The sequence below is a fragment of the Dipodomys spectabilis genome, unplaced genomic scaffold (genome assembly GCF_019054845.1).
Source record: "Dipodomys spectabilis isolate Male_0828 unplaced genomic scaffold, ASM1905484v1 ptg000480l, whole genome shotgun sequence".
NCBI lineage: Eukaryota > Metazoa > Chordata > Mammalia > Rodentia > Heteromyidae > Dipodomys > Dipodomys spectabilis.
The window spans coordinates 3,408,930-3,428,622 of record NW_024871157.1 but is presented as its reverse complement, the minus strand read 5'-3'; the positions used below and the strand labels follow the sequence as shown (position 1 = coordinate 3,428,622).

At 58.8% G+C, this 19,693-nt stretch overlaps 2 protein-coding genes across 4 annotated transcripts in view; one reads left to right on the top strand and one right to left on the bottom strand.

The window, feature by feature from the left end:
* The first annotated feature begins 1,554 nt into the window (after positions 1-1,554).
* On the top strand, positions 1,555-15,852 carry Slc8b1 (solute carrier family 8 member B1). The gene is made up of 16 exons (XM_042668904.1): positions 1,555-2,052; positions 4,166-4,352; positions 5,045-5,197; positions 5,295-5,347; positions 5,516-5,573; positions 5,696-5,801; positions 5,904-6,071; positions 7,569-7,676; positions 8,399-8,455; positions 8,624-8,754; positions 8,962-9,103; positions 11,180-11,301; positions 12,349-12,502; positions 12,874-12,954; positions 13,722-13,786; positions 15,118-15,852. Exons 2-16 carry the CDS (start codon positions 4,227-4,229, stop codon positions 15,313-15,315), a joined length of 1,722 nt encoding a protein of 573 aa, XP_042524838.1. The 5' UTR covers positions 1,555-2,052; positions 4,166-4,226; the 3' UTR covers positions 15,316-15,852.
* A 162-nt stretch (positions 15,853-16,014) lies between these two features.
* Positions 16,015-19,693, bottom strand: part of Tpcn1 (two pore segment channel 1) — a 44,568-nt gene continuing 40,889 nt past the window's right edge. For all 3 annotated transcript variants that reach the window (XM_042668902.1, XM_042668903.1, XM_042668901.1), the window contains exons 24-28: positions 19,462-19,530; positions 19,297-19,381; positions 18,509-18,648; positions 18,268-18,348; positions 16,015-17,927 (exon numbers count right to left, since the gene is read on the bottom strand). In XM_042668902.1, the coding sequence (XP_042524836.1) occupies positions 17,808-17,927; positions 18,268-18,348; positions 18,509-18,648; positions 19,297-19,381; positions 19,462-19,530 (495 nt within the window). In that variant the 3' untranslated portion in view covers positions 16,015-17,807. The remainder of the gene's footprint in view (positions 17,928-18,267; positions 18,349-18,508; positions 18,649-19,296; positions 19,382-19,461; positions 19,531-19,693) is intronic.

Genomic DNA, 19,693 nt, shown 5'->3' with positions numbered 1-19,693 from the left:
AAGTCAGCAGCGGAGGTGTGGCTCAAATAGTCTTGCCGGTCTGGGGCATAAAAGCTCAGCAACAGCTCCCAGTCTCTGAGTTCAAGCTTCAGTACTGACACAAGAGGAAAATAAAGAAAAGATCTTGGCATCTCATTGGCTTTTCCTGCAATAGGGTTTGATGTGTCTCCCACGGAGAGAACTCTGTCTCCTCTGGGGTAGCTGGGGGGAGGGGACCCATGACCGTGCTAGAAGCAGAAGTGGCCCACAAAGTCACTGCCACAACCTAGCCAGACAAGGTCACAGAACTTCCTTTCTGCCCTGGGACCCCTGAGGGGCCTCAAGCACTTGTATGCCCCCAGACTGCCAAGTGCTAAGCAAGCAGGAATTCAGCTGGAGAGGCTCCAGGCTACACAAACACATACAAACATCCAAGCAGTCTTTCCACATGGCCCAGCCCCCATCTGATTAGCACAGGAAGGACCTGAGACCTGGCTACTCAAGCTAAGCCCCTCCCAAGTCTGTGACCCTCCGAAAGGAAAGACATTTGGTCCCTTAGGCCTTTAATGTTGTAGATGGCTTGCAACTCAGCTGTAGCTAACCCATGACTAAGCAGGCTGACAGGAGGCTGGAAACCCAGCCTCTAGAGAGACAGAGACAGGAGGATGGTGACTTCCAGGACAGCCAAGTTTGTGATCCTCTGCCTTAAAAACGTATTATAAACCCGAGGGGCTGGAGCTGTGGCTGCGATAGAGGCCTTTCTGTCACTGAAGTACAAAGCCTTGGTCCCACCCTCTGATGTGAGCTGGCTTCGTCTATGGTGGCAAAAGCTTTCCCAGCCTGAAAAAAACAGCTCTAACTCAGAGTGCCGCCCACCAGAGCGCCATGACCCAGAGGCTGCCTTCCAGGCCACTGCTGGCCTCCTGCCCTGTTCCCGGGGGGGTCTTGGCCCCCTGAGCGTGCTCATCCCCTCCTCCTTCATTAGACCCCAGTCCTGGGACGTGGAGAGGTAGGGGCTGCAGGCCCCACTGACCTTGTGGCAAGCCCCTGGCCGGGCCTCGGAACTGCAGAGTCAGGGCCCAGCCAAGGGGAGGAGAACTTTGACTCCAACTCAGCGGTTTTGGAGCACTTCCCCAGGCAGCATGTGACAAGGTCAGAGGGCAGCTGACCCCAGAGCTGGCCTGGCCATTCCTACATGTGGATCTAGCTGTGGGTGCCCCAGTGCTGGGCCTGGGCAGTGCTGAGGGAGCCATTCCCATGGGGGAAGGGGAGACACAGTGACACAGGTGGCATCGTACACGAAGGAGTGTGCACTCTGTGTTAGTCCTGAGCTGGGGCTCCCACGATGCCATCACACACACCCCTCTCCCCCACTCCCCTCACGAAGTCCGCACATGATCACAGGCACCTCAGCTTCTGCTGGAAGGCTGAAGGCTCGCGGGACTGTGTCTTTAAGGAGGGGCGTGGCTACACGCAGGGGCGTGTCCGGGGGCGTGGCCGATATTGGGCGTGGCCGGGCGGGGCGAGAGCGGCGGGCTCGCGAGCTGCGGAGCCGCGGGGAGCAGCGGCGGGGCGGGGCGGCCGTGCTGGCGGATCCGCGGCCCCGGAAGGTCGCGCCATCGGCGGGGCCCGAAGGAAGGGAGGCCGCGAGGCCCGGCGGGTGGAGGCTCGGAGTTGGCAGATCCGGCGCTGGCCCGAGGTAAGAGGGAGGCTTCGCTCCCCCACGCCCTGCGCCGCCGGCCTGGGACCCAACTTCAGCTCCGCACCCGGGTCCCGACGGGGGAGCGCGCGGACGGGGCCGCAGGTCCGCGCCCCCCGCACCCCGGGACGCCCCTGGCTTCGGATCGGGCCTGCGCCCCTTGCCAGGCGCCTGGCTCCGGCACGTGCACGCTCGCAGGAGGCGCCGCGGACGCCACGGGCGGCCCGGGAGCGGCTGCGGTGCCCGTTTCACAGATGAGGCCCCGAGACGCCCAGTGACCTCCCCGAGGCTGCACAGCGCGGAGCGCCCGGGACCCCTGCGCTCCCCCACCGTGAGTGGGGGCCAAGGGACGCTGCACCCCGCCCCCCCCACAGGTGAGAGACAAGCCCCGGCCCCGCCTCTCCCTCGGGGTCCCCGCCTCTCCCTCGGGGTCCCCGCCTCTCCCTCGGGGTCCCCTCCTCCTCCCCTCAGCCGCCAGGACTCTGAGAAATGTTTGTGCCGAGACTGACCCTAATGCAACAAAATCTTTAAACTGGTTTTTTTCAAGATCTGAGGATCTCTGTTCGAAGCCAGCCTCAGCTCTGAAACTCATATCTCCAATTAACCAACAACAACAACAAGCCAGGAATGGATGTGTGGCTCAAGTGGTAGAGATCCAGTCTTGAGTGGGAAAAGCTCAGGACAGCAATCAGGCCCTGAGTTCAAACCCCAGGACCGGCGCCAAAAACAAAGTCCATAGATCATGTGGAAAACCAAAAAGAAAAAAAAATGAAGTTTGGCAGAGTTTTTCCAGGCAGCGTGTGTGTGTGTGTGTGTGTGTGTGTGTGTGTGTGTGTGTGTGTGTGTGTGTGTGTGTGTGTGTGTGTGTGGTGGGGGCTTGAACTCAGGGCCTGCCACTGTCCCTGAGCTCTTTTGCTCAAGGCCAGCACTCCACCACTTGAGCCACAGCTCCACTTCTGGCTGTTAGGAAAATGGAGCGGAAAGAAAGGAAACAGGTTGGACTCAGTCTTCCACAGGCGGGGACTGTTGGTTGAGAAAGCAGCAGGGGACACAGACTGTAGGTAGAGCTGGGAAAGGAGCTGGGTTTTATGAGGTCTGAGCAAGGAGGCAGAGGCTAATAAAAAAGCCAGTAGGTCTAGGGAGGATGGAATGCTTACAGCCAGGCTTAGAGAGATTGCTCTGCTGGAGTCCAGCAGTCTTCACTTATCTTTGGTGGCTTTTCCTGGTATCTGTTTGCACCTGGGAAACAGGGTGGGAGTCGAGCCTTCTTAGTCTATCTTTGAATACATAGCAAGAATGGACCAAGAGGGGTAAAGGTCTTTGGATTCATAAAAAGAATGGGCTAAGAGGGGAGCAACAGGGAGTTAGGAGAAGAAAGAGTCCCATCACTGGCTTCTTAGGTGGTTTAGTGGCGATGAGAGTCCCACCCACTTTCCTGCTTGCTGGGACTACCTTTAGATCTCAGCCTCCTGAGTAGCTAGGAATAGAGGCGTCAGCCACCGGTGCACAGCACAGTTGACTTTCTTTAAAGAAGAAATGGAACCCCGTTTTGTGCTGAGGGAAGTGGCAGACGTTGGATCCCAGTTCTGGTCCCAGGCTTGGTGGCCTTGAGCAATTCACCAACTTCCTTATGGTTTCCTCACCGGAGGAGCAGTTGTTGGCTATGTGGCCTTCTGGCTGTGTGACCATGGGGTAGGTTGCCAAACTACCCTCAGTGCTGACCCCTCCTCCATAAAAGCTGCAGGAGCAGCTTGGCTCTGAGGAAAGTCAGATGAGGCAGCTGAGGCCCTGGCCTCTCCGTGCCTCTCTTTCCCCAGTTGTAAAGTAGGAGTGCTGGGATTAAATGAGATTCCTGGTGGACTTGTTGAGCGTGCACAGAGACAACACAGCGTGGTTTAGCAACCTCTCCCGGGTTCAGGCTGGAGGCCTGTGGGGCCAGGTGTACTATTCAGTGTACTGCTGAGCTCTTTCCGGGACCCCACCCTAGCCACAGGCTACATGACTAGGCAGTGGCCCAGACGCTCTCTCTGCTGGCCCTAGAGATGCACATGCCTGGTGTTTTTGCTTCTGTGATGATACTGGGGCTTGGGCACTCTTTTGCTCAGGGCTGACACTCTACCACTTGAGCTGCAGCTCCATTTCTGGCATTTTGCTGGTGAGTTGGCGATAAGAATCTCACAACTGTCCTGCCCGAGCTGGCTCCAAACAGATCCTCCCATGTCAGCCTCCTAGGTCGCTGGGATTGCAGGTTTGAGCGATCGGCACCCAGCTAGAGACTCGTGGAGGGGGTTGAGGATGGGGAGGGGGTCACACGATCTGCCCACCCCATACGCCGGCCCTGGTCCTCTGAGGGAAGGGATGCCCTGGTGATGTGGGCTTCTACATCCGGTCCTTTGGTGGGGGAGGAGGGACTTTCCATCTTGGAAATGACCTTTCTGAGTCCTGGGACTCACGGTGACACTGTCCCCTCGTCTGGCCTTACCCTAGAGCTAGAGCCGCCTGGCCCGGTGAAAGGAAAGCCCAGGGTGAGGGTCAGGCCCTGGGGCCGATGGCTAGCAGATGGCTGGACCCGCTGGGGATGAAGGCAGCATCTGGTACAGGAGACCTGTCAACAAGCGTCCACATTGGTTCCCAGTTTCCAGGCTCAGGTGTGAACCAGACCCCCATGGCAGATGTGAGTATCCAGGGTGAATCTGTGCAATGGACAACTGTTTCCTGTCCCTACTGTGTGTTTAGCATGGACGAAAGTAGACAGAGGGCTCGTCCAGACTCCAGGGGTGGGGTGCTCCGGCCCCATGGGAGGAGCATGGGGAGACTGGAGGTAGGAACGTGCCCTCAGGCTCCATAAGGGGCAGAGGACACAGCAGATCCGGGGTCCCCGGGATTTCTTGGCATCCTCCCCTCCCTCCACACCACAGCCCCCAGCGTGAGCCCAGGGTTTCCCAGCCGTACCTCCTCTGGCAGAGATCATGAATCCAAGCGCAGGGGTAACAAGTGGCCGTTTGCTGCCCTTTGAGCCATTTCACAGAAGGGGAAGTGGTTTGTGGTTATGTGGTGCTGCCTCTTGGGGCAGGGAAACTGGGGTGGTCCCTGGCTTTGTGTTGGGTCTGTCCGGGTTCCTGAGCATTGAGGTGGCATGGTGCCGGGCTCCCCACATTCTTCCCAGTCCTACCTGGTGTCACGAGGACACGGGGACTTGGAGGGTCGGGAGGTGAAGCTGGCCATGAGGGGGGGTAGCAGAGCCAGAGTCCTGGAATATTTCTGAGCACCTACTATGTGCAGGAAAGCACCTACTGTGTGCACGAATGGTGCCAAGGCGCCAGGATGCGCTTTCAAAGCAAGTCAAGAAATGACTCCTCCCCGCAGTGTCGCGCTGTGTGCGCGCTGAACGTGTCCGAGCGCTGCGGGTTCATCCGGACCAACCCCGACTGCCGCACGGAGGGCGGCTACCTGGACTACTTGGAAGGCCTCTTCTGCCACTTCCCTCCAGGCCTCCTCCCTCTGGCTGTCACCCTCCACGTGAGTCCCAGCTTTGGGCCCTGGGGCTGAGGAGGCCAGGGGTCCCTCCCCCATCCTCCCACCGTGGGAAATAACTCACCCCTGCGGGCCCTCCCAGGTGCTCTGGCTTCTCTACCTGTTCCTCATCCTGGGAGTGACGGCGGCGAAGTTGTGAGTTTTGGCTCTGCGCGCGTTCGAATCGGGCTTAGTGATGGGAAAGGGAAATCCCAAGAGGCCAGCATCTGGGGGGGGGGGGGGCGGCTCTGGGTTCCAGCATGAAGGGGGGGGGGGGATGGAGCTGTCCTTCACGGTCAGCTGACCCTGGGCTTCCCTCCCTAGTTTCTGTCCTAACCTGTCGGCCATTTCCACCACCCTCAAGCTGTCCCACAACGTGGCAGTATCCTTCTTCCCCGTGTGGTCCAGGGTTCCAACGCCCTTGTGGAGGAAGGGGGGGGCAAAGGGCATGGGGGGCCGGGAGGGGAGGGCCTGGCACAGAGCCTCCTTGACGCAGCCCCCCATGGTGTAACTTTCCTGGCGTTCGGGAATGGCGCCCCCGATGTCTTCAGTGCCCTGGTGGCCTTCGCAGACCCGCGCACTGCCAGCCTGGCCATCGGCGCGCTCTTTGGTGAGTGTGGCCACGGCACGGGGGTGGGCGGAGGGGAGAGGGGGGAGGGGGCATCCAGAGGGGCGGCTGAGCCCCAGCCCACCGTGCCCTGTTGCCCTGCAGGTGCAGGGGTGCTGGTCACCACCGTGGTGGCCGGGGGCATCACCATCCTGCGCCCCTTCACGGCCGCGTCCAGGCCGTTCCTCAGGGACATCACCTTCTACATGGCAGCCGTATTCCTGACCTTCACCGCGCTCTACCACGGCAGGGTCACGCTGCTGTGGGCCCTGGGTGAGCAGTGGGGCTGGGCCCCCGGGCAAGGTTTCTGGGGGAGGGGGAGGCGCTCTGATTGGCTGTGAGTGACGGAGACCCCACCCCACTCCGGGAGGGGCGGGGCAAGCCAGGCTCAGGTAACCAAGGGGAAGGCGGAGATGGGGGCCGTTTCCCAGATCCATCATTTTCTCTTACCGGTACTAGGACTTGAATTCAGGGCCTGCACTTGCTAGGCAGCTGCTCTATAGCTGAGCCACACCCCTTGCCTTATCGTTTCTTTTTCTTTCTTTCTTTTTTGTTTTTGTCAGTCCTGGGGCTTGAACTCGGGGCCTGCCTGGACACTGTCCTTGAGCTCTTTTGCTCAAGGCTAGTGCACTCTACCACTTTGAGCCACAGCACCACTTCCAGTTTTCTGGTGGTTAATTGGAGATGAACATCTCAAGGACTTTTCTTCCTGGGCTGGCTTTGAACCTCAATCCTTAGATCGCAGTCTCCTGAGTAGCTAAGATTACAGATATGAGCCACCAGCGCCCAGCCTGATATCTTTCTTTCTTTCTTCTTTCTTTCTTTCTTTCTTTCTTGCTTGCTTGCTTGCTTCCTTCCTTCCTTCCTTTCTTCCTTTCTTTCTTTTTATGTGTGTGTGCCAGTACTGGGGCTTGAACTCAGAGCCTGGGCACTGTCCTTGAGTTTTTTTGTTCAAGGCTAGTGCTCTACCATTTGAGTCATAGCTCTACTTCCAACTTTTTTGATGGTTCATTGGCGATAAGAGTCTCATAGAACTTTCTGTCTGGGCTGTTTTTTTTGTTTGTTTGTTTTTTGTCTGTCGTGGGGCTTGAACTCTGGGCCTGAGCGCTATCCCTGCACTCTTCAGCTCAAGGCTAGCACTCTACCACTTGAGCTACAGTGTCACTTCTGGTTTTCTGGTGGTTTATTGGAGATAAGAGTTTCACAGACTTTGTTGCCCAGGCTGACTTTGAACCGCGACCCTCAGATCTCAGCCTCCTGACTAGCTAGGTTTACAGGCATGAGCCACCGGCGCCCGGCCTGGGCTGGTTTTGAACCATAATCCTCAGATCTCAGCCTCGTGAATAGCTAGGATTACAGGCGTGAGCCACTGGGCTTGATTTTAACAGTGCCGCCTCTGCCTGCAGGAGCCTGGCTGCAAACATAGTCCGCTAACTGGCTGCCAGCACAGAGGTTCCAGGCCTGCCAGGGACAGGGCACCACAGGGAAGAAAGCCACCAGAGCCAAACCCTCCCTAATCTCTCCTGTGCTCTGACTCTTAGGGGATGAGCTCCTCTCAGCCCTTGAATGGAAGTGTGGAGATTGCTAGGTACCGGCCTCTCCTCCGGGATGTCTGGGTCCTGAGGTAGCAGAAAGGGGAGATGGCCAAGAAAGGCAGGAAGGAGGAGAGAGCGTACGAGAGAGGGCCGCTCACCTGCTCAGATGACACTGGGCAGACCCCATGAAGGCCCACGGGCAGCAGGGTCAGTGATAGCTGGCCCCTCTCCGCAGGCTACCTGGGCCTCTACGTGTTCTACGTGCTCACTGTGATCCTCTGCACCTGGATTTATCAACGGCAGCGGAGAAGGTCCCTGGCCTACTCCATGCCAGGAACTCCCGGTAAGAGAGGACACGGGGACGGCTGTCTCCTGCCCCTAGGCCATTGTGCTCCCTGCCCAGTTCTTCTCTTCCTGCATTTTCTAGTGTTCTCCCCGCACCATGGCCCGGCCTCTGGTCCTGACCCCCATCTCTGTCCGCGTCCAGTAGGTCTCCCTCCCTAAGCCTCCGTCAGGGCCAGCTTGCTAAGAACTGTCTATGACTAGACACTAGTAGCGCCCACCTGTAATCCTTGCCACTCACAAGGCTGAGAATCTGAGCAGGATCGAGGTTTCAAACCTTGGCTTCAAGCCAGTCTGGGGTAGGAAAATCCATGAGGCTCTCATCTCCAAGGAACCAGTAAAGGGCCAGAAGTGGAGGTGTGGCTCAAGTGGTAGAGCACCAGTCTTCAGCAAAAATGCCAAGTGAGAGCATGAAGTTCTGAGTTCGAGCCTCACTACCAACAGGAAGGAGGGAAGAAGAGAGGGAGGGAAAGAAGGAGGAAGGGAGGGAGGCAGGCAGACAGGAAGGAAAGGAGGGAGGAAGCCATTCAGCTGCCTCACTGATCGGGGAGGATCTTGAGCATGCGCAGAGGTTGCTGGGAAATCTAGAGCCGCTCAGGGCAGAGCAGGCGCCCAGCCTGAGTGAAGCCCTGGGCTCCATCCCCAGCAGAGGAGAGGGAGTCCTCTAGTCCCAGGAGGTCGTGGGCTCTGGGGCTGGGGGTCATTGCTGCCCGCTTCCTGCAGAACTGTCAGATTCAGAGGATGATCGGGTGTCATCCAACACCAACAGTTACGACTATGGTGAGTTCAGCTGGGGGTGGAGGAGTGGGGGGGGGGACGGGAACACCCCTGGTCCCCAAGATGGTGCTCCAAACCCGCCCCACCTGGGCTGAGTCGTGGCTGGAGGGGGGGGGGGCAGGGTCCCTCGGAGGTGGGGCCAGTCACAGCCACCTGCTCCGCCCGGCACAGGTGAAGAGTACCGGCCGCTGTTCACGTACCAGAATAGCACGGCCCAGGTCCTGGCGGAGGCCCTGAGCCCGCTGGACTCTCAGAAGTGGAGAAGCCAGTCAGTGTCCTGGAGACTGCTCAAGGTGCTCAAGGTACGGGGTGGGGAGCCAGGCTCTGGCTTTGTGACTGCACAGTGGCCCCGGGCCGCAACTCAGCCTGCGGGCACAGGGGCGTCCAGAGGACGCCGGCGACATCACCATCTTCACTTTGATCCCGGGCAGTAAGAGAATAGGCGTGCACAACCCGTCCCGGCACCTCCTTCCGCCTCCTCCCTGAACCCTCCTCCCCCACTGACACAGCTGCCCGTGGAGGTCCTCCTGCTCCTCACCGTGCCCGTAGTGGACCCGGACAGAGATGACCGGAACTGGAAACGGCCCCTCAACTGTCTGCAGCTGGTCATCAGCCCCCTGGTCCTGGTCCTGACCCTGCAGTCCGGAGCCTGTGAGTCCCACCACCCAAGGCCCTCCCCGTCCCCAGCCCTCCTCTTCACAGAGCAGAAGCCTGGGTAGAGAGCAGGCATTTCTTGTGTGCAGGAAGCAAAAAGAAAAAAAAAAAAAAAGCAAGCAAGAAAGGAAAGAAAAATGTTGAGATTCCATATCAAATTCTAGATTTGGGCCGGGCATGGTAGCTCACGCCTGTCATCCTAGCTACCCAGGAGGCCGAGATCTGAGGATGAAGGTTCACAGCCAGCCAGGGCAGGGAAGTCCGTGAGACTTTTATCACCAATGAACCACCAGAAAACAGGAAGTGGCGCTGTGCCTCAAGTGGTAGAGTGCTCACCTTGAGCTGAAGAGCGCAGCGACAGTGCCCAGGCCGAGTTCAAGCCCCATGACCGACCAAAAAAAAAAAATCTAGATATGGCATCTCAAGATCCGGGCTACGTTCTAGAAGGTGTTGGCCTGATTCCCGGGGACCGCTCTGATTCTCAGGGGGCCCTTTGATTCCTGGGGGCCTATGGACACACACGCAGCCCACATCCTCTCTGGCCTTCCCTGCCCTGCAGGGACCAGCCGGGCTCGTGTCACCTGACCAGGTGATTTCCTGTCCCCACTGCACTGGACTGATTTTCTGTACCCGGGAGGGCCAGCTTCTCCCTTCCGCCTCGTGGTGATGGAGACGCCCTCTGTGCTCAGGCCTCACTCCTGCCATTCAGGGTTTTCCATGCTGTCTCCCTAGAGGCTCTCCTGCTGCTCCTTTCTGTCATCTGGGCAGGGACAGCAAGCCAGGGTGGGAGTTAGTGCCTGGAGGAAATGAAATCAGGGCCAAACTGCCTGAGCCTGTCCCCGGTTTTTCGTTTTCTCTTTGTCAGTCGTGGGGCTTGAACTCAGGGCCTGGGCACTGTCCCTGAGCTTTTCTACTAAAGGCTAGCACTCTACTACTTTGAGCCACAGCGCCACTTCCCGCTTTTGAGTGGTTAATTGGAGATAAGTCTCATAGGTACTTTTGTGTTAGCTTTGAACCACTGTCCTCAGATCTCAGCTTCCTGAGTAGCTGGGATTACAGGTGTGAGCACTGGAGCCCAACATTTTTTTTTTTTCTGATCCAGTGTCTTGTTATGTAGCCCAAGCTTGCCTGGGACTTGTGGTCTTCCTGCATCAGTCTCCTGAGTGCTGGGTGACAGGCGTGTGTCACCAGGCCTGGATGATATTTTTCTTAGCTCTTTAAAAGAAATTATTTTAAAGGGGGAGGAACATAAAAGGCACAACGCCTCTGATCGCAAAAAATAGTATTTATTCAAATGAAAAAAAAAAAAGGAAGCTACTTTACCTCCATTAGCAGGACATTGGCTTCGTTTCTAAAACAAACTCAGGGTTGTCCATTGATCTCAGAATTGCCCCCTGGAAGCCAGCCACCTGTTGGGTGCTGCGTACAGGGTGTGAATCCAGCCCCTCTGTGCTCACAGAGGTGACAGCCTGAGAGCCAGACCCCAGGAAGGACAAGAGGAAGGGCTCAAAGCATGGATCTGGGCCTTGGAGACGTTTATTGCCTCTGGTGCTGAAAAGCATGTAGGCTCAGAATTCTAGAATGTTCTTCCCAGCAGTAGGCTTTCAGTGTTTTGAGCCCTGTAGAACCTTTGTAGCTTGTCCAGCTTGTTCGTGGAGTGGCATGGCAAGAGCTCAGGAGCTGGCCTGGTTGTCAGTGGGCAAGGTTGGTTTGATCAGCACCTTCATCCCACTGAGAGTTCATCCATTGGTGATGCCTGGCTGGAGGGAGCTTCCTGAAGCTCATTGGACAGAGGCATCATGGTTGATTGGTGATGTCTGCCATGAAGGTGAGTGTGTGTGTGTGTAAAGGTAGTGTTAGCCATTTCCTGATTCTGTGCTTATCTTTTCTTTCTAATTTCTCTGCCCTCCTCCCTGAAGTGCCAGGCAGGGCTAGGCATACAGGGAGCTGACCTCCTCGCCAAGCAATCCAGGCTCACTGGGCTTCCCTCTGAGTATTTCCACCAGGCCCGCCCATCTTGCCTGGGGCTCTGGGAGGTGTAAGTAGAGATACCATCTCCTTCTTGTCCCACAGACGCTGTGTATGAGATCGGCGGGCTCGTCCCCATCTGGGCCGTGGTGGTGATTGTGGGCACAGGCTTGGCCACAGTGACCTTCTTTGCCACTTCCAACAGTGAGCCCCCCAGACTGCACTGGGTGAGGGTCCCAGCTCTGTGGGTTGGGAGAGGGGGCGTGGGGTGGGGGGCTGGGCACAGGTACCCATGGGCATCTCCAGGAGGCTTGTCAAGGGGTCACTAGCAACCATGGCAAGGGTACCTTCAACTTGGGGATTTGTCCCAAGTTTTATTTTGTTTTGGGAGAACTAGCTTCATTTTCTTGAGGTATAATTTACAGACCATGCAATTCACCTGTTTAAAGCCTACAGTTGAATGGTATCTATCTACTTATCTATTTTTTGCTGGTACTGGGGCTTAAACTTAGGGCTTCACACTTGCTTAACTTGTTTGCTCACAGCTGATGCTCTACCACTTAAGTCTTGCCTCCAGTCCAGCTTTGTTGTTGATGGTGGTGGTGGTGGTTGTGGGGCTTGAACTGAGGGCCTGGGCACTGTACCTGAGCTTTTTTGCTTAAGGCTATCACTCTACCACTTTGAGCCATAGCTCCATTTCTGGTTTTTGAGTGGTTCATTGGAGATAAGAGTCTCATGGGGACATTTCTGCCTGGGCTGGCTTCAAACTACAATCCTTAGATCTCAGCCTCCTGAGTAGCTAGGATTAAAGGAGTAAGCCACTAATGCCAGGCTGCTCACCCCCTCCTCCCCCCAATTTTTTTTTTTTTAAAGCAAAACTCTAAACCAATGTAGCAACCCCTGGGAGGCTGAATTTACAACCATGTGATGAATTTTAGAAAATGGCTCCTGCCAGTGTCCTGGCGAACTTCCAACCTATGACACGGAGCTCACCCTCGAAAACACTCATTGACCGAGGACAGTGAGAAGGGCTACAGCAAGTGAACCCCTCATAGTGTACGATGGACAGGTGCCCAGGGGCAGGAGATAGCAAGATTCAGGAGAATCAAGACATGAGCTGAGCTTTCATTGAGCACCTACTGCACACAAGCACTGACTTTGCACCTGTGAACTCATGAATGAGGCAAGGCACAGTTATAGGAGGTTACCGAAGGGCTTGGCAGTGCCCTGGTGGGGGCCGGCCTTGGTGCTAGAAGGCTTCTGTCCCTCCACAGCTCTTTGCTTTCCTGGGCTTCCTGACCAGCGCCCTGTGGATCAACGCGGCGGCCACGGAGGTGGTGAATGTGCTGCGCTCCCTGGGCGTGGTCTTCCGGCTGAGCAACACCGTGCTGGGTCTCACGCTGCTGGCCTGGGGGAACAGCATTGGAGGTGACTCGAGGCACAGCCAGTGTCATTGTGGGGTGATCGCAGCCTCCTCTGGGCAGCTCGCCGGGCCCCCAGCCCCCGTGTCGCCTTCACTCAGGGTGTGCACATTGTCTGCTGTCATTTTGCACTGCCCCTTTTGCTGCGGCTGTGGGGGAGATGGCGCCAGCTGCCCCTGGATCAGGACACCCGTCAGAGGTCCGCGGGGCCCCAAACTCAGTGCTCCCCAGAGCCCGTCACAGTGCCCCCGCCCCCTACCCAAGCACTCCTTTATTGAGCTACAGCAGCGGGAGGGGGCGGGGCTTCACTGCTCTCTCTCTCTCTCTCTCCCCCTCCCCCTCCCTCCCTCCCTCCCTCCCTCCCCTCTTCCTGCACAGATGCGTTTTCGGACTTCACCCTAGCCCGCCAGGGCTACCCTCGGATGGCATTCTCGGCCTGTTTTGGTGGCATCAACTTCAGTATCCTTCCTGGGCCTCTGGGGTCATAGATCCGAGAGCCAGGGGTGTGCTCTTGTGCCCTGCCCCTTGGGGTAGTCTAGAAAGTTCTCTGAGGGGGGGGGCACCTGGGGTAGGGTTTATGGTTCCTTGAACCTCAGCTCCTGGAAATGGGCCACGGAGAGGACCAGACGCCAAGGGCTGGCGGATTCTTTGCAGCTGGTAAGCGCTCAAGATGGCGCTGCCTTTGCCCTGGTTAGCTGCCACGTGGTGAGCCCAGGTGCCCCAGGAAGGAAGGTGCGGCCCTCATGCCTGTGGGGGTGTGTCATGGTGTCAGTGGGTACCCGGTCTAGGGTCAGCACCTGCTCTCTGTGCGATGATTCACCCCATGGGTGCTATGCAAAACAGCTGCAGACTGGACACAGCTGGTCAAGTGTGACTCTGCTCCCAACAGCCTATAAAGCAGGCTTGGGTGCGGTTTCATCCGGGGCTGTTTGCACAGCCAGAGATGGCGGCACACCTCTGTAATCCCTGCACTTGGGAGATTTGAGGCCGGAGGAGCTCTAGTTCTAGGCTATCTGTACAGCTAGACTCTGCCTCCAACAAGAACAAAATGGGGCGGGGGTGGCGTGGCCTGTGGAGTGGAGGGCCTTGGGGCCGCTCATCGGGCGGTCCCAGGGGTGCCTGGGCTTCTCGAGGGCCCTCTGTCTTATAGCGGATTGGACTAAAGGGGACAAAGAGGCCAAGTGAGGCCGAGGACATGCACAGTCGCTTCCTGAGCCAGGCTGCAGACATCCTGGTGGGAGTCGGGCTGGGCTGCCTGCTGCAGATCGCCCGGGGCCACACGGAGGTGAAGGTGAGCGCCAGGTGCGGGCAGTCCCTTTCCACGTGCTTCCCTGCACTCACGAGGGAATTCCAACCACCACCTGCAGTGCGCAGGGAGAGACACGGCACAGTGCATTCACCCCTACAGCCACCCTCACCAGTGGCAGCATACAACGTGGAGAACCAGATGCTTAGTCTCTCGGCCGAGAGGCCGCGCTCTGGTCAGTTGCTAGCAGGGCTGGGCCGGCTCTGCAGGCACTCACGCGGGGCCCTTCCTGGCTCTTCCAGTCTCTGATGGCTCCTAGGTCCCTGTGGCTCTTGGCCACTCTGGTCTGGGGTCCATCTTTACACAGCCTTCTTCCCTGTGTCCTCTTCCAGGACCTCTAGTCGCTGGATTGAGGGGCCACCCCATGTTCAGGATGGCCTCAGCTTTAGACCCTAAATGATACCTGCAAAGACATGGTGGGGAGAGCTTGCACTCAGCCTGGGCGCTGTCCCTAAGCTCTTTCACTCAAGGCTGGCGCTCTACCACTTGAGCCACAGCGCCACTCCCAGCTTTTTGGTAGTTAATCGGAGCTAAATCTCAGGGACTTTTCTTGCCCGGGGTGGTTGTGAATGGCAATCCTTAGATCTCAGCCTCCTGAGTAGTTAGGATTGCAGGCGGGAGCCACCGTGCCCAGCCTGCCATCCAGCATCTTGTAAGAGTCGGCCTAAAATGAGCCTAAAATAGCCTAGAATAAAAAGGTCTAATCCAAAATGCCAGGTACTGAATGGAAGTGAGAGAGGGAGGGAGAGGGTTTTTTTGTTTTGTTTTTTTTTTTTTGGGTCCGGTCGTGGGGCCTGAACTCTGGCCTGGGCGCTGTCCCTCAGCTCTTAAGCTCAAGGCTAGCGCTCTACCACTTGAGCCACAGCGCCACTTCCAGCTTTTTTTTTTTTTTTTGCTTATGTGGTGCTGAGGAATCGAACCCAGGGCCTCAGGCATGCAAGGCAAGCGCTCTACCACTGAGCCAACTTCCCAGCCCTTGTTTTGTTTTTTTAAAGGAAATTCAAACAACTGTGGCCTTTTAGTGCTCACCCAGCTCTGTTCAAATCTTGCTTTGTCCTTCTGTCCCTCTAACTCCCATCTCTGCTGTACTCCACGGGACATGAAGGCTCTAGCAAGCTCAGGAGTGCTCGGTAGTTAAAACCTATCTGGCTGGCTGCATCTGGCTGCATCTGACTGGGTGTAAGCAGAACAGCCAGGCAGCAGGGCGGGGCCAGGCATCTGTGGAACGTTCTCTTGCACCTGGCTAACTGCAAGGTGGGGCCCGCACGGTGGGCAGCGGTGGACTGCAGCAAGCCAGCCTCTCCCTTTCCCTGCAGCTGGAGCCGGACGGACTGCTGGTGTGGGTGCTGGCCGGCGCCCTGGGGCTCAGCCTCGTCCTCTCCCTGGTCTCTGTCCCGCTGCAATGCTTCCAGCTCAGCAAGGGCTACGGCTGCTGCCTGCTCCTCTTCTACAGCAGCTTCCTGGTCGTGGCCCTCCTCACTGAGTTCGGGGTGATTCATCTGAAGGGCGTGTGACCGATGCTGCCTGGAGGTGTGCAGGGGGCACAGACTCCTGGGGTAGCTAGATGGGGTGACCGTGTACCTCGGCTGAGCCCTGGAAGCCGGGGCCCTGGAGACCGGCTCTGCCGGGGATGTGGAGTGATGGCAGAGCCCTCGGCACCCCAGGGCAGCCCTGCCCGGCCCTCCTCGCTGGGCGAAGGGCTGATAGTGAGCCACTGAGCTGTCCCATATTGAGGGTCCCAGTGGCCACGTCTTAAGAAACCCAAGATGGAGGTGGAATGAATGGCAACCCGTTATTGAACCCCGGGTGTCCAAAACACTCAGCTGCGCCCCTGCCTCGGGAATGGCCGCCGCCACGGACAGCGGCTGCGGACCCGGCCCTCTGGACCTGTGCACAGCAGAGCCTACTGGGAAAGGAGAGGCCCCAGGGCCTTCCCAGGGTGGGTGGCCGGGCCTCGATTTTTAAAGAAGCAGTGTGTTTGCCTTCTGCAGTCAAGGGGTTCGACTGTCCTCCAACCCCCGCAAATAAAAAAAGATGCAGTGCTTCAAGTACCCGGGATGCGGCATGCACCGCCGCTGGCTCTTGCGTACCTGAGCCGGGTGCTGGCTGGCCGCCGGCAGGGCTTCTTGGCAAAGCCTGGTGGGGCCAGGGGCAGGGTTGGCAGGAACGGCTGGGGGCGCCCCACCCCCAAGTCAAGAGGCAGCAGCCATGCCTACAAAGCAGAGCGCTTTTATTAATACGCCAGAAATCGGACCCAGTGGGTTTCTAGAGTAAGAAATCACAATGTACAAAACCTCGTGGCGTTGCTCCCGTGATCTGAGCCGTACAAAATGATTGTCTGCCTGTGTGGAGTAAGGCTGGGGTGGGGGAGGGAAGCAAGGAGGAAGGGGGGGGCCCCCGGCGGTGACCCTCAGAGCATCTATGCCCCCCCTCACCCCGGGCTGTGCGTGGGGCTGTCAGTGGTCATCCCCGGGGCCCGCTGAGCCGCAGTGGAGCCAGAGGCCTGAGCTAGGTCCCGTCCTGAGCCCTCCGCACTTAACTTCCTGGGGGACCCTGCTCCCAGCTCTGGGGCAAGCGTGGGCCGGTCAGCACCCTCCTGCCCCAGCCCTGCCTTCCCTTCCCTTGGGGCCACAGAATGCTCAGTCCAAGGCCCCGAGCCCTGGGTTACCGGCTGTCCCTCCTCCTGCTTCCACAATGCCCATTCCAATGCTCAAAGGCTAAAGGCACCTGGTTGTGCAAACTGTTCCTTCTCTGCAGAGAAGGCTGTGGCCTGGGCTCCGGCCACGCTCCTGTGATGGGGCAGTGTCGCCCCTGCCAGTCCTGGAGGACCAGTGCTTCTCAATGACAAGGGCTGGGCTTTACAGAGAACATGAGTCCCCTCCCTCTACCCCCCCCCCCCCGGGGTCTGTGCCAGTGTGGCCTGGGGTGGGGGACCGCTCAGGTCCATGGGTCAGCTCTATCTGCTCCTCTACAGCTGTCCCTGGCTCCCCCCCATCCACCTGCCAGCCCCAGGAACCAGGGGGAAAGCTAGGCTGGCTGGGGTGCTCTCCAGCTCCCCACCCCAGCACATCCCCGGTTCCGTGATCAGGACAGCAGGGCTGAAGATACCATGGCTCTGACCCACACCCACACCCCCTTTGGCTGCCACCCCCAGCCTGCTCTGCAGCCGGGCGCCGTCCCTACCCCAGCACTGCTGGGGTGCTGGGGAAGGTGGCTGAGACCCTCCCTGGACCTCTCTTGCACAGACCCCCACCCCCCAACCCTGGACCCTGGGTGTGCTGGGCCCCTGAGCCCCAAATCCAGGAAGAGCGGCCATCCTGGGTGCCATGAGCACCAGGCTGGCACCCAACACACACGTCCCCAGGACCTGGGTCCCCCAGACACCCCTCTGCTGAACAGGTTAAGCCGTAAGTGGAACAAAACATGGTGGAGAAACACATTGCAGAAGCCGCCGGTCCTGGGCCTCGGGCCTGCTTCCTCCGCAGAGGCCGAGGCCGGGGACTTGGCAGCCGCCAGGGCCTGGGGGACAGCGGGAGGCAGGACGCAGACTGGCACGCCAGTAGCTGCAGCCCAGCACTGCGGGCTGAGACCTGATGGCAGGTGTCTACTCCTTTGTCCCCAAAGGGCTGCCCTGGGGCCTCGGATTCTCTCATCTAAGTGGTTCTTCCCCAGGGCCAGGCTAGACACCCATGCGGGCCATGGAGCTTGAGGGACGCGTGGGGACTTGAGCCCCAGGCACGGGGAGGGGTGGTCCCATCCATTCTTGAGGAGGGGGCTTCTGGATCCACCCCATGGACCCCCAGGCCCAGGCGGACTGCTGGAGTGGAGGAAGACAAGGGGAGAGGACCGCAAGGCGGTGGCGGCGTGCAGCCCTGCCTGCTGTCCCTAGGTAAGTCTGCGCCTGCGTGGGCACATGGGCACACATCGTCGGTGCGCCGCGGAACGTAACACTATTGGGTTATTGCATAGAAGAGATGGCTTGGCGGGCTGGGGTGGGGGGGGGTGCCTAGGTGACCGTCTGGGAGCGCTGGCGGCTGATGGGGGGCTGCTGGGCGGCAGGACCTGCGACCTGGCTGCTGATCTGCTGGAGCGACTCCTGCTCGCGGGCGTGTTCCTCGTACCACTCCTGCACAGAGCGGGGCAGGGCTGAGCCGGGGCCACCCCCACAGGAGCGGCCCCCACCCCCCACCGGCTGACACACACCTGCCGGCCAGGAATGCCAGGCACAGGACAGCAGGTCCAGACCGAAGGGGGGGGCGGCGCTCTGGTCCCCGCCCACCCTCCCTGCGCCCCGATGACCCCCATCTGCCCCTGCGGCCCCGCTCAGGGTAAGAGATGGAGATGTTCACAACAAATCAGGTTGCCCTGAGTAAGTTAAGGGTCCGCCAGAGACCCAGACACCGGCAGCAGTGTCCCCGCACCCGCCTCGGGGGACCATGGACCCCTCCCATTGTGCCCATGGGTACCTGGATCTCCTCCTGGTACATCTTCAGGCTCAGGTCACTCTTGGTCCTTGATCTCCGTCCCAGAAACACCAGGGAATTTTGCTATTGGAAAGTGGAGATAGTTAGACAGGTTGCCAGGTCCGGCCACCCCAGAGCCTGGGTTTCCCCCACACAACCCCTCCCCGCCCCACACCTTCGAGTGTCACCCCCAGGAGCAGGAGGACACAAGGCCAATGCCCGCTCCCGTGTCCCACCCTCCTACCTGGTATTTCTCCATCTGCGCCAGGGTCTCGAGCAGCTGTGAGATGTCGGAGGAGGCCCCCCGGCCCTCGCGGTAGAGCTCCAGGACGGCAAGCAGCTCTTCCTTGGAGATCTCTCTCTCCAGGGTGATGCCTCCGTCATCTGCAAGGGGTAACGGGGCGGGCAGCCGCAGAGCCCAGCGACCCTCCCCAAACACACGCTGGCCCCGTGTGCCCCTGCTCTGTGCCCCTTCCTTCCCTACCCTCATCGGAAGGGAGAAGAGCAGAGGGGACCCGGGAGGCGCCTCCCACCGAAAGGAAAATGGTCAGATAGCACGTGGAGGGTCAAGGCAGGAAGCTTCTGAGTACAAGGCCAAGAAAAGAGAAACCCTGGCTCAAAAAACAAAATCAATCTATCTATCTATCTATCCATCCATCTATCTATCTAGTCAGCCTAACACAGGGCCTGTGCAGCTGTTGGCCATTCCCGGCGCTGCGGGTCCAGTGCGGGGAGGGCAGGAGAAGGGCAGTTTGCAGGGCAGCCACCCAAGGCCTCCTCCACACTTTCAGTGATGTGCCAGGCTGACTTTAGAATGAGATCACAAGCATCGGTCTGCTATTAAACATTTGACCATCACGGCAAAGAAGAGATCGGGATGGATAAGCCAGACAGACAAGCTCAACCGCTAGCGGCTGGCAGCCAGATGGCCAGCTGGACATCCATACAGAGAGCAAGAGAGAGAGAGAGAGGGGGAGAGAGAGCCAGCGGGTCAATGGTGCCAATGCCTGCCAAGGGAGTCCCTGCACAGACCTTCCGAGTCCTGGTTCTTGCGGCTGTAGTTCATGCGGAAGACAAAGGCCTCCAGGATGAAGGCCACAATGATGGTCATCACCACCTGGCCAGCAGGGAAGGAGGGCGTGGGTCAGAGGTGTGGCGGGCCACAAGGGGGCGGGGTGCGTGGCTGGGTGGACCTACCATGGTCACGATGTAAAAGGTCATGAAGTAGAGGCGGCTCCAGTGCGAGGTCTGCGAAGTGACACCTTCCTGGATGGGGGTGGGGAAGCCAGGGAGCATGCGTGGGCAGCGCCAGGCACCGGCACCACGCATCCCCGGCTCCTCCCAGCCTTCCTGCTCCACCTGGGAGCACAGGGACAGGAGAGGGGCCTCGCCCCACTGAACGTGACCCCTGGCCCCTCTCCAGATGGCC